Consider the following 16,901-nt stretch of genomic DNA (forward strand, 5'->3'; position numbering starts at 1 on the left):
CAATGCATAATGTTAACAAACAACTTTTCCACTAAAATGAACAAACAATAAAGTTGTATTTGTATTACCAAATATATACAGATCGTTGTTAATTCATGTTAGCTTTAATACATAAAAAGTTGTTCAAAAGATCTACTTTTATCTAAATAAATGCAGTTCTTTAGTTAAAACTTCGCAGCAGTGAATTTCTACACTCAAGACCAGAAGACTTTTCTCTCATTTAAAGGCGACAGACTGAGCACACATTTGCATACAGCTGCGGGTGTCTGCATGAGCACAACTTCTACTTCTTTGTTATGAGGGATGAACAGAAGCTCCTGTGGCAGCTGCCTAACTGTGACCCCCAAAGGTCAGAGGTCACAGACTCCTTTGCACACCGGAGTCTGCTTTCTTAAAGATCTGTGCCTTTACCAGTGCTTTTTCTCATTCACACAACAAGTCGACTAATACAAAACACAAGGAATCACAGTTGTACTCTTTAAATATCTCTATTTATTCATCTTAAAATAGGTTCATTTTATTCTACATAAATGTTGAAGGGAGGAAACCCTTGCAGAAGCAAAAAATATCAACACTCCTTGCGGTTTAAAATACTGTCAAATTAAAATGAACAGAACAGAGAAACATTATTAAAGGGACAGCTTTTCTCGAATGCAAAAAAACGTTCCTCCATCCTCCTCACGTCAGGTTAGAGTTACGTCAAGTACAGCCATAATGAATTTTCAGGACGTCTGATGTGTTGTTATTGCTGTTTATAAAGCTTTAAACACTTTCGAAACACACCACTAAACATCCCAGCAAGAACTGATGTTACATTACTGGAAACCAGCAGAATGATGATGGAGGCCATGTGACTTTAAACTCAAGTCACCCCAATTTTGGAAAGCCTTAAAGGAACAATTCAAGACGAGATTCTACATCATTTACTCACCCTCATGTCCTTCTGACCTCATATGACATTAAATATAAATGGGCAGAACAAAAGTGGATGGCGATTACTGTCGCACAAGCTAAACATCATAGGTTCCCAAATCTTTCCATGGGCTGTAAATACAATGGACCCATCATCTACTTTATGGTACATTTTTACCCCCGTGATCATTTTTCACAATGGATAAAACCAAAGAACATAGTTCTGATGTACAATATAGCTCTGTTGAGCTACACAAAATGGCTTTAAGGAAATAGTTCATAAGATCTAAAACTCTAAAAAAAAATCTAATTTCCCACATCAATGCAATGACTCTTCAAAGATCACAGATGGAAAATTGCAGTTATCGGTTGAATTTTGGGGGTACGAAAGCATTTAATAATAAGAAGGAAAACTGCACCTCAATCAACAAAAGTTTTTTGGGAGACTGTTCAAGAAAGAAATCTTCTGCTCTCATGCAAAAATAAACTCCACAATATTAATCTGCATGCTTTTATACCAGAGGTCCTGGACATCTTGTTCAGATATGTGGAATCATGTTCTATGTCAAACCTCGTCAGACATTAAAGAAAAGACTAAAAACTGTTTTTCATGCAAACATTGGATGCAGAAAGTTTTGAATAGAGGGGTGCCAATTATTTTTAACAGGATGTATTTGAGAAGAAAAAATTACTTTAATGAAATGATGGAATTTACTAGAGTTGTTTGTATAAAATATTAAAATCCAGATTTATTTTTACAGCCTTCTTTCCTTACATTTACCAAGGGTGCCCATATGAGTGGAGGGAACTGTATTATGTAGCCTAAACACAAACTTTTAATCTGGATGCGATTAAATCTTGACAGCCCGAATAAAAACTAAATTTAAGCATAAATATGTTGATACATTATTACGAATACATACATTTAGTATATTAGAAGTGCATTGTGACTCGTACCAATCTCCTTCTGTGTTTTATGAAATAAAACATCACTTGTTTTGAATGACAGGAGGGTGAATAAAAGATCATCATCATCTGTAAATGAACCGTTCCTTTAAATGATTTACTGTTATGTGTGATGGACAACATTTTCAACTCCAAAATAGTTTTAAACAACCAGTAGTACAAGAAGCCCAACGGTTGGATTAATAGAAGAGCGGGAAATGTTAGGATGACACACAACCATCCAATGAAATGTTTACAACACAACGCAGATGTTTCATCTTACAGGAAACAGAACATCCACATCAGCTCCAATGATCACACAGATGAAACGCATTCTGGGTTTAGAGTCTTCAGTCACCACATGTGTCCACTAAACTCTCTGACAAAGTTTCTTCTTCATAAAACACATGAGAGCAGATTTTGGAGTTTAAAGATGGACGTCAAAGCATAATAGAAACGCTCTTCACATAAAGCGTTCTCGCTTTGAAATGACCAGTTCCCTTTTTTAACACGTCGCTCAATGTGACTTAATAGAGAAGCTCAAGATAAAACCTCTCTTAAAGGGACAGGTCACAGTTTCGGTGGAGCTAAGTGACTCAAAACGTTTCTCACAGCCACCAGTGAATCTCTTAAAGGGTCAGAGGTCGACTGAAGCAGGACGAAGCGAAATAATTCACATTCAGTTAGTGAGTGTTACTCATACACAGTGGTGTGACAAATAATAATCTCGAGGAAGAAACGCAAACATGTTCTTGCTTGAACTTCAACTTCTCATTTGATCTCATACAGACCGAACATATTGCCATAAGTACAATTTAAAGAAACAGTGCACCTCAAAATGAAAATTCTGCCTTTCCGCCATGGAAGACAAATGTTTTGAAGAATGTGTTCATCAAATGCCTTTTTAATGCTTTCATTGTATATTAAGTGCGAGGATTCTTCAAAACATGTTGTTTAGCAAAGAAAAGCTTCAAAACGACACGAGGAAGAGCAAACGATGACCATTTTCATTTTTGGTGAACTATTCCTTTAACTTGCAGTGTTCAAGATGCCTATTGCTCATCGAAGATAGTTTTGTATATGTAACATCAAGTAAAACACATAGCAAATATTAATAAATAGTTTCAGCGGTATTCCGGGGAAGCGTGATGTACAAACACGATTAGAAAACTAAGTTGCCGTTAAATTCTAGACCCCAATTTAGAAAACAAAATTTGTCGTCAAACGTTGATTGTATTCACAAATAGATATCTGAATAAAAAACACCACTGGCATAGTAAAAGCAAGGGCCGGGCGGTTTTCTATGACATTGGATGATATTTAAGACAAACGTGCTCAGGATAACACACAAACATAAGCAACACACACTTCAAGGCTTCTTCTCCTCACACAGCAGCATTAAATAATTGATCCGGTTCACACACAAACACATACACACACACACACACACACACACACACTGAGCGTTCGCTCCGGTCATAGTAAGACCAGCAAGTTTGCATTCATCTCGGCTAACAGGTTCGCTAGCAGCTTGACAGGAAATTACATCATTATAAACAGGAAGGGGCATGGTTGGGACGTATCAGCAAGCGGCTCCTGGGGCTGACAGCAGAACTACGCATGTGCCGGTGTTATCTTGGGATGGAGTGGACCAGCGTTCCTCAAAATTTTAATCTTAAAATCAGACGAAGAATCCTTGAATTAGTGATAAACTGAAGTCTGAATCAACAAGTGTTGTGTGAATCTTCTAAAAAGTTGATGTTTTAACACATAATGAGAAGAATACACTTATATTTTGCATTGGGAAAATACCCCCCAAAACTTTAACTCATGTCAATTATACAAAATCAACCAAACACAAAGCAGAATAAATTATTTTCAGAGAATATTTTTGTCTTTCTGTTTTGGGGTAAAATATGACCTGGGTAAAGGTCTTGCGACCATTTCACAATCCATATTTATTTCTGTAAAGAAGCCCCAGAATGTCTTGCAGACTATAAGTACTTTTTAAGTAAGGTTTTTAGGTTTTTTGTAAATATCTTACAAATAGGATTATTCAACCCCGACCAAATAATGTGAAGATCATAGTAAAGAATAAATCTAATCCTAACTGACCTATAAAAAAACAGACATCATTTACTCGTGTTGCAGTCTCACAGTGACAAATAAATATTCAGATATATCAAAGTGTATACAACAGTGACCGCTTTCGTTCTCTAAACACTTTTTTCAACCAAGAACCTTTTGTCTGTGTTATTAAATCCAGCAGTGACATTTAATGTATTGTATTGTATTGTATCGAGTCACTCAGCCCACCAATCACGTTTATGAGAGTGTGTGTGCATGTATCTGATCACAGCAGATATCTGTGCCTGTCTTCATCCAGCGTCAGGTCCACCACCTCAGGAGGCGGAACCCAGCCGGACTGGGCGGAGACTGACGTCCATGGAGGCGGCGCTCTTTGTTTCCAGGAAGAAATGGATTGGATCACGCCACCACGGGGAAATCTTGAGACAACACTACAATCATATTAAATATACAAACACGTTATTGCAATAACATAAAAGTAACAGCCAAATGCAAGTGGTGTGTAGCGTTGACAAGTAAATGAAATTAAACAGATGTACATTTTAATAGTGTCATATAATGTAATTGCCGTGAATTAGATAAAAAGATGATACCTGGGATTCTCCTGAACTCCGACAATCTCCACCTCACTGTCTGTGGAGGCCTGGCTCGCCTGAGACGGCTGCACCTCAACAGCACCTGCACAAAAACAACACAAATCTCAGCACTTCACTAAAATCAGGAAATATATCATTTACAGTCTCCTTAAACAAACACAACAGAGACAAGACGCAACGGACACGCATACCATTGCACTCAGAATTAAACGGCACATTATCACACAGCTCCCCGGGATTCTTGATCCTGATTGGTCAGTTGTGACATTCCAAGGTCTGTTATTCCTGATAACAAATCACCAAAACACACCACCCGTCTGAGAACTCAGAGTCATTGTGTTCGGTGCGGTTTCATAATTAGAAATTAAATATAAACCGCCCAATTAATAACATTAGACTGAATATGATTAACCAGATTTCATGTTCATCTTGAACTCGGTGTTGTTCATTAAAAGCAACTAGGACACCATTTTTACTTGTATACTGTTTGCATTTGTAATAAATGAGCTCATAAAATATTTCAATTCAATATTGCATGTCACATTATTTACGGATGTGGCAAGTATCCGTGTAAGAAGCGGAATAATGTTTGCATGTAAACTACACATGACATGTATGAAACGTATGCTTTTTAACATTTAAAGGAGTAGTTTACTATAAAATAAAAATGTCATGACAATTCACTCACCCACATGTTATAAATGCCGTCAGGTCATTTATTTATTTTGACGAAAACTAATTGTGAATACTCATGATATTTTAATTTTACAGTGTACTACTCCTTTAACGTTAACATTTTTATTTAATCCAGTTTTGGCTTTGCATTCATAGTCCCTACACCTTTAACTTATCTAAAGAGAACAGACACAAGCATCTGTTCTTCTGTCACCCAAAGGATTGTGGGTAATAGGAGGCCTGAAACATGCACAGATGCAAACATTAAATATGTGGGCACCTTGAGCATTATATACATACAATAAGTAGAAGGAGTGGTATGTGAATGGAGTCGCACGCATTTTGGCCCAAACAAACCTGAGAGCGAGTTTGACTGCTGTTCCTGCTCAGAGTGTGTGTCTGAAATATCATAGTGACCAACCACAGCAGGACCCACTGCAACACACACACACACACACAGATTCAGTGCTGCATCCACAAACACATTACAGCTTCTGCATTTGTTATTTATTGGCCAAAATAGTTCCACAAAACACTGAAGACTTTAGAGGTCAAGTTCTACGAAACAAATCTATATGCTAACCTGTTTACCACAGACAATAATCATAAAAAGAAATGTCAAGTATTATAACAGTAAATACACTGATAATAGCCAACTAGAAAGCAAGTGAACTGCATCTTGCACGAAGGCCTAAAACTAGTTTTCAGTCCCATCGACAGAATATTTTCCTTGCATACTTTGTGAAGTGGCACCTCTGTCAAACACGTCACCAAATGCTGACATTTTATTTCTTTTGTTGGGAATTCACTGCAATGCGGAGACACTAAAACAGGCTTTTAGTTAACTAGTTTAACGTCTGACGGTACGTTTACCACAGAGTGAATTGTTGCAAGAAGATCCCGGGTTGTCATAGCTCTCTCTTTTGCTTACATCCATATAGCCTGCAATTTACACCATACAAAGTTACCGTTATTAAAAATACAAGTCAAACTTTCCCTGTGAAATTATTACTTCTATTAGGTGAAGTGAGAGTTAAGTACTAAGATACCCAAGAAAAAAGCTTAGCGTCATAAAATAATCCACACCGTATGTATATGGAAGATAATTTAAAGAAAAACGGTTATATTTCTTGTTGGATAATGTTATTAAAAGTCTGAGTCAGGTCAAACTAATGGGATGCTGGTAAAAATTTCTGTATATTTATTTACCAACTTAAGACAGAGCAGACATCAAACCTCAATAATGTGTTACATGATCAACATGAAGACAAAATGAACTTCACCTGACACACCTCTTATTTTGGTCAGGCACTATTATTAAAAAACAAAAAATGCCACAAAGAAAAAAAAAGGATATTTCCTCTTGCCTAAAACATTGAAACTAAAATGATTTAGGCAGCTTGATTATGTTTGTGTGGTAAAAGCGTAAACACTCTCTCTCAGACACAGTATAAAGTAAAACAGTAAACATCGTCCTGCACATCAGTCAGTATAGTAAAATTACAGTAAATGTGATGTCACAAAGGCCTGTCAAGAATATGTACCCGTCATATTTCACACCAAACCCCCCCCCCCAAATGATGAAATAATCGATAACATTTATAAATGGTATTTTACGGTGCCCTTGTTTAACGTTACATGTATTTACCATTTTATTTCCTATAAATTATAACAATTGTATCTTACCCAAAACCAAATCATAATCCTAACGACTATAGTAAGTACATGAAGTTAATTTTCATTACTCTGTACTTAATGTATAATTACACCGTAAAATAAAGTGTAACCATTTGGTGAATTAAAGACAATGAAGTTTACATTGACGTTTTGTATGATGAACAAAGCTCTCAGCAAATCATTTTAATGTGACAAAATATCTTAAAGTACAAACATCTGATTTAAAAGTAAATACACGAAACATAGCGATTTTCATGAATGAAAACTTTATGAGAATCATCAACGAAACAAAATCCCCCCAAAATAAAACAAAGCATTAAAGAGAACATACAAAAAAACAATCATAACGGTCCTAAACAACGCATAATACAGATTTTGGCGTGAAATATGACTGGGAGATTTAACTACATATACATGAGAAAAGAAATGCGCTTGCATTTATGTTTTTGTAAAGGGACAATATGACCTAATGTTTTCTAAGTAACATCATTCCAGTGTATTTGCATCTGCTGCAGGAATATTAGTGTTTGACATAGGGCTGGGCAAAAAAAAAAGAAAAAATCTAGTAACCGTTTTTTTTAAATGCGCTCGATTCAATATCGATCCTCAAGTCATGAATGGATTTTTTATTTCACATTCCTGCAAGAACTGAACAAGCAGTCAATTAACGTGAAACTTATTGCTACTACTAGTCTTCTCCACTAGATTTCACTTTTGTTTGCAGCGCATTCAATTCACCATACTGCATTCGATTCGTTAATAATACTTCAACACGGCATTTCCACACACCTGTCACTAGCCAGGTTTCCATTACAGATTTGCGAAAAATGTAAGCGATGTTTTCTAAATGTCGATTTAAACAATATCGCGGAATGACTGAGTTTCCATTAAATGATGTTATGCGATTAAAGTGTTATTTGATTCTTCTCGCCATAAGTAATTCTAGATGTACTTCTCTAGCCGTACCCATTTTAAAGGGTAATGGAAACCTGGCAACCGTTATGTCGACTGTTTTGATATATAAATATGAACACAGTTCGTTTGTAAACTAGCGTACGATTATATTGATCGAGGCTACATGCTGTGTTCTTTCTAGTTTAATTGCTCTTTCACGTGTGTGTGAGTGGTGATTTTGTCAGACCGTGACAGAATCAGAATGACAGTAAGTATGTGAATAAAAAACTGCTTTTTTGGGCAACAAGGTGTATTAAAATACAGAACGTTCATAGAGTACAAGCGAAACAAGTCTGAAATTGCAGCTCAAAAACTATGAATGACCATGGCGTCACAAATATGTTAATAACGTTCCACAAATTCCTAGTAGAAACACTGCATTTTTGTGGCTTTTCATTTATTTTTATTAACTCACCTTTGTAATTCAATATCAACTGTTTTTTTTTATATCTATGATTTTTATCTGTATGCATGCATTGAAATGAATCGAGAATCGAAAGCTTGAGAATCGAATGGAATTGAATCGGAACATGTGAATCGATACCCAGCCCTAGTTTGAAATACTCGTTTCGTGTGATCTCTAGGTTAGTGTACATCACTGAAACTAATGTGCAGGCTGTCAGTACATTACAGCGCTCCAATTTCATGAACGTTCTGCTTTGGAAGAAGCATTTAAATAAGAACCTTCAAGAACAAGCCACAATGCAAACAAGAGTAGTAGAGGAGTTCTTTGGTAAACGTGCCGGTCTAAGTGTTCTAGATGAACAGGGAAAAGGACACACACACACAACATGGCAGTCAAGGCAAAACTTCAGCAGTCTTTCGGAGAAACATCTTGTCGGTCACACGTTAACGTCATCATTCTACGGGGAAGACAAATGATTCCTTTAAATGATTCACTAAAACGATTCAACTCCAGCTGAATGGAAGAACCGGCACTCGCAAAGAAAAGAGCACACGAAGGCACTGACTGTGGAGGCGCCCTGAGATGTGACTACAAAATAAGAAAAACGAGACACAGATCAAGTTAAAGGGTTAGTTTACCTCAAATGGGGAATAAGGTTGTCAAGCTCTTTCAAAACGTATCTCATGAGCTTTGTGCGGAAAGCGGACCAAAATAAGCTTTTGCTGTTCATGTTCATTTAAGAGAAAAGAAACTTGTGAATTATTATTGAAAAATGAATTTTCTCCGCTTCCCACACAAACCTTCAGCACAAAAGTCATACGGATGACTCTTACCAAACTTTAGTGAGCTTGAAACATCCAGTCCTCACTTACTTTCAGTTCAAGGGAGGACCGGCCAGAATATTTTTCACAAAACTATTTGTATTTTATGGAAGGAGGTTAGTCACAAGGGTTTGAGGGTGAGTAAATGGCAGAATTTCAATCTTTTCCTTCAAAGAGAAATGCACATAAGAGAGCAGAACATAGGTGAGGGTTAGGGTGATTTAATGAGAAATAAAGAAAACGTTTGTGCATGGTTCTGAGTCTCCACTAAAGAGTGGTCAAATCGAGTCGGCACAGGACTTCTGGGCTGGTAATGTTGCTTAAACGGTCGGCTCGGCTGGGTCCATGCTTCCATTAAGGTTGGCAGTCTGTGTCGGTGGGACCATGCTGGCACTCATTCGGGCCATCTGATAGGCCGCCAAAGTCTCCTGTGACTCCGACGATGGCAGGAACGAGCTAACGTGGCTCCGCCCCTCCTGGGTTTCGCTGGACGACAGGTCATCATCGGAGTGCATCCGGGTCAGTCTGTCCATCCACACGCGAAAGCGCTCCTCGGTCTGTCTTTGCATGGCGGCGAATCGCGTGAGCGCTTCCTCCAAGACTCCGCCCAGACTGCCGCCGGCCACACCCAAGTCGAGTTGGCCCCGTCCACGCGATGAAGCTCCGGAACTCTCGGCTCGGCGGTGACCAGCTTAAAGACAGACGGCAGTGCCGAGAGAGAGACGTCAGACAAACAGGAATGCGGAATGCAGAAAGTGGCGGCGTTATTGCGTGCACACCGGCGAGCATGCTGGGAACACGTCATGCAGCTCTCGAAGTGCATTCTGAATGCAGACCACCAATGATCGCGTGAATACTGAAGGCCGTACAGATCACAGAGCAAGAAAGATACCAAGATTTACGCAGTAAACCCTCAGAAAAGCAAGTGAAGATAGAAGACCAAGCTAGTGGACAGCTGTCTGGACTAATCTATCAGATGTCACTTCAAGAAAACTTAACTTCACAATGCAAATGTTATTGCTAATTGTAATTTTTATAAATAAAACTGCTAACATAACTTTTGCCTCTCTATCGACATCTACAACTAATGCGGCTAGATTAGACTTCGTTCGGACGGAGCCGCGAAAATATTGCAATTCCTCCATCTTTTACATACCAAGAGGTCACGCTGTGACATTTTTATCTTCTATTGGTCTCACACACCCACGTGACGCGAATTTGCAGGTAAGTGTTCACCAAACTTGATCTTTTATACGCAGCGCAATATCTTTGGACGGGCTTGCTTTTCCGGTGTGTACGAATGGAAGTCAACGGAGCGAAAAGTCAAGTGTGACCGCGGCTTAAAGCGTTGTGAATTAAGATAGTTTAAATAATAGCTTCAAGCATTTGCTAAAAAAACATATTTTTTAACACAAACAAAGCTACAGATTGCAGCTTTAAGACACGGTCAATACCTTAAATAACAGTGTGTTACTTTAAAACTATGAGTTTTCTGCCAAGCACAACATAAACTAGTTTATTTAGTTTAAGCGATACATGTACACTTTAATGTAGCCCTTTAATACGGTAACAGATATCTAGAATACAAATAGCCTCAAAGTATTTACAAACACAACTGAGGCCTGCAGATTATACACCATAACATGCCTCACAGTGCAGCAGTTATTGACAATAATTAATTAATGAACGAAGTGATTTGTTACACAAGTGGTGTTTTTAGTTGTGCTTACCAATTAATACATAAGCTTAAAAGGTACCACTGCTTTATAAAATAAAAAGCAAAAAATGCATATGAACTAGTCAACTGAACCAACTAGCTGGATGACCATCCTGAACCATTCCTAGTAATATCACAACTGGACGCATTAAATCATGCAATCATGATCAGAGATGCTACGGATAAAGACCTGGTGTGTCACCAGCATGACCCCCTGAAAGCACAACGCCCTCTGGTGGCCTTTGCAGTAACAGTTTTTATATAAAAGAAAGACCCGAATGAGAATCATTTACTATGCACAAAACATACAAATATCAGTACTGCACATGACACAGTCACATTAAAACAGATATTCAAACACAACATCAAGACAACCCTTTATAATACTCAAATGTACCCTGGAAGAAAAGCCGTTCATTCAGATCTGGTATAATCAGAAGGACTTAACGTAAATCTTAAGGGATGTCTGATCTAGATGTGGTCATCATTTGTTAAAGAAAAAAGTTGTCCTCATTTTACATTTTAAATATGATGTCAGTCGTAACACATGCATGCACTATACACGGGCACTGACTGGTGCAAAATATCCTGAATGTGTTTGTTTAAATGACGTGACTGATGTGCGACTGGACTCATCTACCGGCCAATCACTTTGACATTTTCGACATGCACTAAACAATGCAGAAGAGAAAATGAAACAATGACTTCAGTTACATGTGTTGCATTGTCTTAGGAAAGGTCAAGGGAAGATTAGATATTCTTCATCATTTGATTCTGAAACGATTCTCAACGCATTTATACATTTACACGATTCTTAAAATTACAGCTTTGAATCGGAAGCGGCATTAAAAATCAAGCGTTGGTCAAGTCAGTGGTTCAGTTATAGATTTCTGTTGGTTTGCACAAGAATAAGAAAAGTCCACTTTTAAAACACTCGAAAGTGTGATTGTCAGTCCTGTTTGTATTCACTTAAGAATTAACATTTCAAAATATCGAATTGTGTATTTTTGTGAATGGATCCAGAATCGTTTTGAGAATCAAAAAGCGTCAGTTTTTAAAGGGGTCACATGACGCGGCTAAAGCGAATATTATCGTTAGTTTTACATGTAATGAAATGTGTATTAAAAAATTTAAGGTTCAAAAACGCTGTATTTTCCACAAACCGTGCATGTTTTTGTCTCGTCTTTGCCCCACCTCTCTGAAACACAAGGATTTTTTACAAAGCTCATAGCTCTGAAAAACGAGTTGTGCTATGATTGACCAGTTAACCAGTGCGTACTGATTGGTCGAATACTGCAAGCATGTGACGGAAATGTAACGCCTCTTACCATATTTGGAACATAGGGGTTCCAAAGCAAATGTACAGACAGATACGCCAACCTCACTTGCGTACACATTTGGGTGGTCTTAGTCGAATCATACCACAAACTTACACAGATTTGTGGGCGTGTGGTTACACGAGGCGTCTCAGGCAGGTCTGTGTGAGCATTCACTTTTAGATAGAATGCATCTTTTGTTCCTACACTTAAATTTTTAATTGTCTAATACATGCAACACATCAAAGAGACAGAAAAACATGTATTCGCACCATATGACCCCTTTAAAGCTAGACTACAAACTGTCTACTTGTAGACTACATTCTCTGTGTTCGGGTTTGTACGCTTACCTGGTGCGTGAGAGTTGATTGTCTCGCCCTCATTGTCAGACGAGGCTGTTAATGGCGATGATGATGAAGAGTGGGCTGTGATGTCACTGTCGCTGGTGCTGCTGTCCTGGAGCACGTCTGGCTTGCGCCTGGCCGCCGCCTCCCGCTTCTGCCGCAACTGTCTTATGCGCTGTTTCTGTTTCTGGCTGCGTGGACCCCTGACACGAATGCGGCCGTTCACCTGCTTCTCCTGGCAGCGGTTCTTCTTTGCTGCCATGGCAACAGTGGACGTGTCGCTCTCAGAATGCGAACGGCGCGACTTCCTGGCCGCCGCTTGGGCGGGCGCGGCAACTTCCCCCGCCGACGAAAGCGTGTCCGAATCGCCCAGGTGACCGGAGGAGGACGGCGACCGCAGGCAGACGGAGGAGTCGCTGTCTTCTTGCGGGCAGGTGGTCGAAGTAGGCTCGGTTTCCTGCGTCTGCCCGGGGGCGGAGTCTCTGTGTAGCTCCTTTAGTAAGCATGGCATGGAGAGCAGGGGGGCGGGCTCTTTGTCAGGACTCTGTATGCTGTTTGGCTCTTCACAAGTTGGAGAGCTGGTGGGCGTGGTTTCTTGTGTCAGGGGCATGTCTTGCTCCTCAGCGGTAGCCCTGCCCTCTGATGGGCATTCTGGGAGCTCGTTGGCCTTTTGGGCATCAGTCATCTCGGGAGGGCGGGGCCACAGGAAGAGTCTGTGAAGTGGCCGTTGAGATGTGATAAACAGGGGCAGTTGATCTGTAAAAAAAAGCAAGTTTATCAATACACGTTTATCAATACACGTTTATAAGCCATAAAGTGATAGAGGTTTGGAATAATATGAGGATGAGTACATTTCATTTTGGGTGAACTACCCCTTTATAAAAGGTAAATGACTAAATAACTACATTTGCAAACTTTAGTTGGCATGGCACACTTTTGTATAAGTTGCCAAATTACAGATTCCTCGGTACATAAGATCAGACTGAAACCCGAGACAGCACGAGCTCTATCAGATGGTCAGAGATCACCAATGCATCATGCATGAAGATCTCGCATCACACTGCGCGCATGCACTCAACTGCTGTAAATGGCGCGTGCAGCTGTCTGCTATCGCTCTGCAATGCATATATAACTCAATGCATATATAACTCAATGCATATATAACTCAATGCATATATAACTCAATGCATATATAACTCAATGCATATATAACTCAATGCATATATAACTCAATGCATATATAACTCAATGCACGAATGTGTTTCCAGAATCAGTTTGTAAAACACGGTACGTGCACAACACTACAGTACATGTTGCGATGCATTTGTTATAGAAATGCTTGAATTTATTAAATAAAGAACCTCTAGTGGAGAAAAGGGATTAAAGTTAAACAGAATGTACACAAAAGTAGCATCGGCTGAAGGGAAATACTGCAGCGCTGCGTTAACTCTGCGACACGCTTTTGCTGCAACACATACTCAGGAAGTTTTATCTTGTAACACTTTAACTGGCTCATTTGCGAATCGAAACGAGATATTTATAGTTCATATTTACATATATCGGTGTAAAAAAGCGGACATTATTTTAAGAGAAACCAGGGTTTACTCAAAACTGCCGCACGGGCTTAAAATGGAAGGACGAGCCGCTGATACCAGCACGCGCAACACAACGACAGCGGCTTACCTGAATCAAATCTGTCCTCATGTGTTTTTTCTCTTGAACATGTTACGCTTAGATTAACATATAAATGTAAACGTGTAATTTATAAATACTATTTGAAATAACAACTATTGGTTCTCGACTTTCCGACCCCTTTAGCAGTTTGCTAATTTAAAATGTCCCCACTAGCCGTGGCTGGAACAAATGTGCAGGCGTCACTTCCGGTTAAATTGCGGCAGAGAAAAGTCAACATCGCCACCGTGAGGTTTGGAGAGGCATTGCGTTTATTAAACAGGACCGGAATAGGTCACATTATTCACGTATGTACAGTTTTATTTCGACGTTCAGATTTATCTAGATAAGGTGTTCATGAAGTCCACTTTCTGCTCCAGCTGAGCGTCCAAGGCAGCCTAGAGACAAAACAAAACATTTATTATGTACAAATTTAAAAAATGTAAAATTATAGAAGGTGAAATGAGAATTACAAGTTCTCGTTTAGCTTCCTCGATTTTCACTCGTGCCAAAGCTGGACTCTGTATAGACAAGACCAACAAAAAGTTTACCGTTAACAACCTACACATCAAATAAGGAAATCGTTTTATACAAATCAGATTAAAGGAAAATGTGAGTGCCAAAATGAATAGATTTCTGTGAGGCTGCCATGCTTTTGCCGTCACTTAAAAGTGAAAAACGTATTATCTGATGTACTTACAGGGCTCAGGTCACTAAATGGCTCTAGTTTCTTCTTCAAAGGTAGTGTTTCTTCCTTCAGTGCTGCAATTTTCTAAATATGGAATAAACGATCAGAGAAATGTGGCAATTTACTTTCACATCTGCAATGCTGATGCTGCATTCACCTGTTGAAGTTGCTGTAATGTACAAGTCATTCACAACTCTGTTGAATGTCATTTTAATGAACTTTTTATTTTACGAAACCTCAGTCTAAATCTTTATCCTGTGATCTGGTTAGTAGTTCAAAGGGTAGGTTACCTCTGACAACTGCAGAATGGCCTGATGTGTAAGAGAATCATCCATCTGCCGTGAGTTCAATTTTTCCTGTAACAAACATACGGATTCAGTTTGTAAAGCTGGAACCAAGTTGTCACACACCCAGGTCTCCAGCCTAAACATACAACACCTGTGCAATTTTATTCCGGCAGGCGAGGTCTCTGGATTTATTCTTCATGAAGTCCATGTTGAGAAGTCTCTCCTCTGCTGTAGCTGCTTCCACCTGTTGTATGTGTGTGATCTTCATTAAATCACTGAAAGACAAAGTCACAAACATCATTTTGAAAACCATCTCTATCTACAAACCAGAAGGCACTGGAAAGATTAGAATCCTAGTTTTGAAACAGAGATGTAAAGCAGAGTGATAAACTTGTGTTTGCTTACTCTTGGAGTTTCTTCCGAAGCACAGCTGTGGCTGTCATTTTTTTTCTGATAGTATAAAGCTCCCGCTGTAGTCGCCTGTCTTTTTTTTCAGCCTCCAGCACGTCATTGGTCAGTTTATTGATTGCAGGCAAGTAGCTGGTTAATGCAACCGATAGAAATTAATTAACATAATGTAATCTATTATTAGACCATTTTTGGATATGAACATAAGTGTATGTGTGAAATACGGTGCAGTACAAGTTGCTTTACTGACATTGCTGTAATACATCACAAGAAGGGAAAATTAATGTTGAATGCAAGACATTGTTTTACCTCCCAAGTGATGTGTCTTTGAGTTTAAGCACTTCAGCTGTGGCCTCCAGCGCTGACAGCAGGTCTGCTGTGGGTTTGGTCATTGCCCCAGTCTGAAATCCCACTCCCTGGACAAGCACCTCTTGCAGATGGCCAGCTGTCATTAAATAAACAAAATCCACCAGAGGAGCAGATGGATTTGTACTTTCATGGATCAAGAAAAGTGTGGTTGCTTTTGTATATCCAACAATACAGTTCTACATGTTATCAATTTCATACATCGTCTAAAATCACCTTAATAACTGTTACTTTATTTTTACTACAAAGATAACTCCAAAAAAAAAGGTTTCACCTTCACTGCTGTATTCTTCTGCTTTCTGCTCGTGGTCCTGTATGAGCAGCTCCACCTCTCTGCATCTCATCTCACTGTTCTCCACCAGCTCATGCAGAATCTCTATCGTCCGCGTGTTCACTTCAAAGTCGGGTAGAGGCTGCTGCCCAAACACCTTCTTAAGCCACTGAGTCACCTGCAATTTTACAAACGATACATGGCAGATTTTAAAATAACAAATACTACTGTTCATCGCGACGAGATTTGTATTCGTGTGTGTTGATTTATCTAAATCCATGAGACTAATAACGGTGCGTTTAGAGCCGAAAACACAACGCAGACCAGATTTATTGAAAATAGAAAATAACTCACGATTTTGCTTTTCTCACACATGTTTCCAACACCTGTACCTCACACGTAGTATCTAAAATATTTTTTTTTTTCAGTCATAAACAAACTTTCTATCGCAACCAGAGATCCCGCCACTCTGTTTGTATTTCTTGTTCCGGGGTTTCAAAGCGCATGGTGCCATTGGCTGGCCGTCTGAGCCGCTGACCAATGAGGTTCGGGAGAAAAAGGGCACGTCACGGACTACTTGAAGTTTTATCTTTATTTGAGTTATTCTGATCTCTGGAATAAATGTTGTTGGTTAAAATTAAACACCCATATCTATATAGCGTATTTTTTACGTATTTTTTATTTTGTTTGCGTCTTAAGTATATTACTTCTTATTACGTTATTATTATTTTGTTGTTTAAGATATGTCACTACATTAAT

General features: G+C 39.0%; 1 protein-coding gene across 13 annotated transcripts in view; it reads right to left on the reverse strand.

Moving 5' to 3' along the window:
- Nucleotides 1-469: 469 nt before the first annotated feature.
- The window catches only part of haus1 (HAUS augmin-like complex, subunit 1), a 41,540-nt gene continuing 25,108 nt past the window's right edge, over nucleotides 470-16,901 (reverse strand). For 7 of the 13 annotated variants that reach the window (XM_056731022.1, XM_056731024.1, XM_056731021.1 and 4 more), the window contains 9 exons: nucleotides 16,146-16,320; nucleotides 15,815-15,950; nucleotides 15,503-15,637; nucleotides 15,249-15,372; nucleotides 15,101-15,166; nucleotides 14,823-14,894; nucleotides 14,596-14,643; nucleotides 14,439-14,520; nucleotides 13,093-13,207 (listed from right to left, as the gene is read on the reverse strand). In XM_056731022.1, coding sequence (XP_056587000.1) covers nucleotides 14,461-14,520; nucleotides 14,596-14,643; nucleotides 14,823-14,894; nucleotides 15,101-15,166; nucleotides 15,249-15,372; nucleotides 15,503-15,637; nucleotides 15,815-15,950; nucleotides 16,146-16,215 — 711 coding nt within the window. In that variant the 5' untranslated portion in view covers nucleotides 16,216-16,320 and the 3' untranslated portion in view covers nucleotides 13,093-13,207; nucleotides 14,439-14,460. Of the gene's footprint in view, nucleotides 4,377-4,538; nucleotides 4,624-4,732; nucleotides 4,827-5,573; nucleotides 5,652-6,394; nucleotides 9,766-12,457; nucleotides 13,208-14,134; nucleotides 14,418-14,438; nucleotides 14,521-14,595; nucleotides 14,644-14,822; nucleotides 14,895-15,100; nucleotides 15,167-15,248; nucleotides 15,373-15,502; nucleotides 15,638-15,814; nucleotides 15,951-16,145; nucleotides 16,321-16,496; nucleotides 16,757-16,901 lie in introns of those variants that run through there. The other 6 variants (XM_056731018.1, XR_008904682.1, XM_056731014.1 and 3 more) reach the window with 6 other exon arrangements.

Source organism: Triplophysa dalaica, chromosome 19, assembly GCF_015846415.1.
Source record: "Triplophysa dalaica isolate WHDGS20190420 chromosome 19, ASM1584641v1, whole genome shotgun sequence".
Lineage (NCBI taxonomy): Eukaryota > Metazoa > Chordata > Actinopteri > Cypriniformes > Nemacheilidae > Triplophysa > Triplophysa dalaica.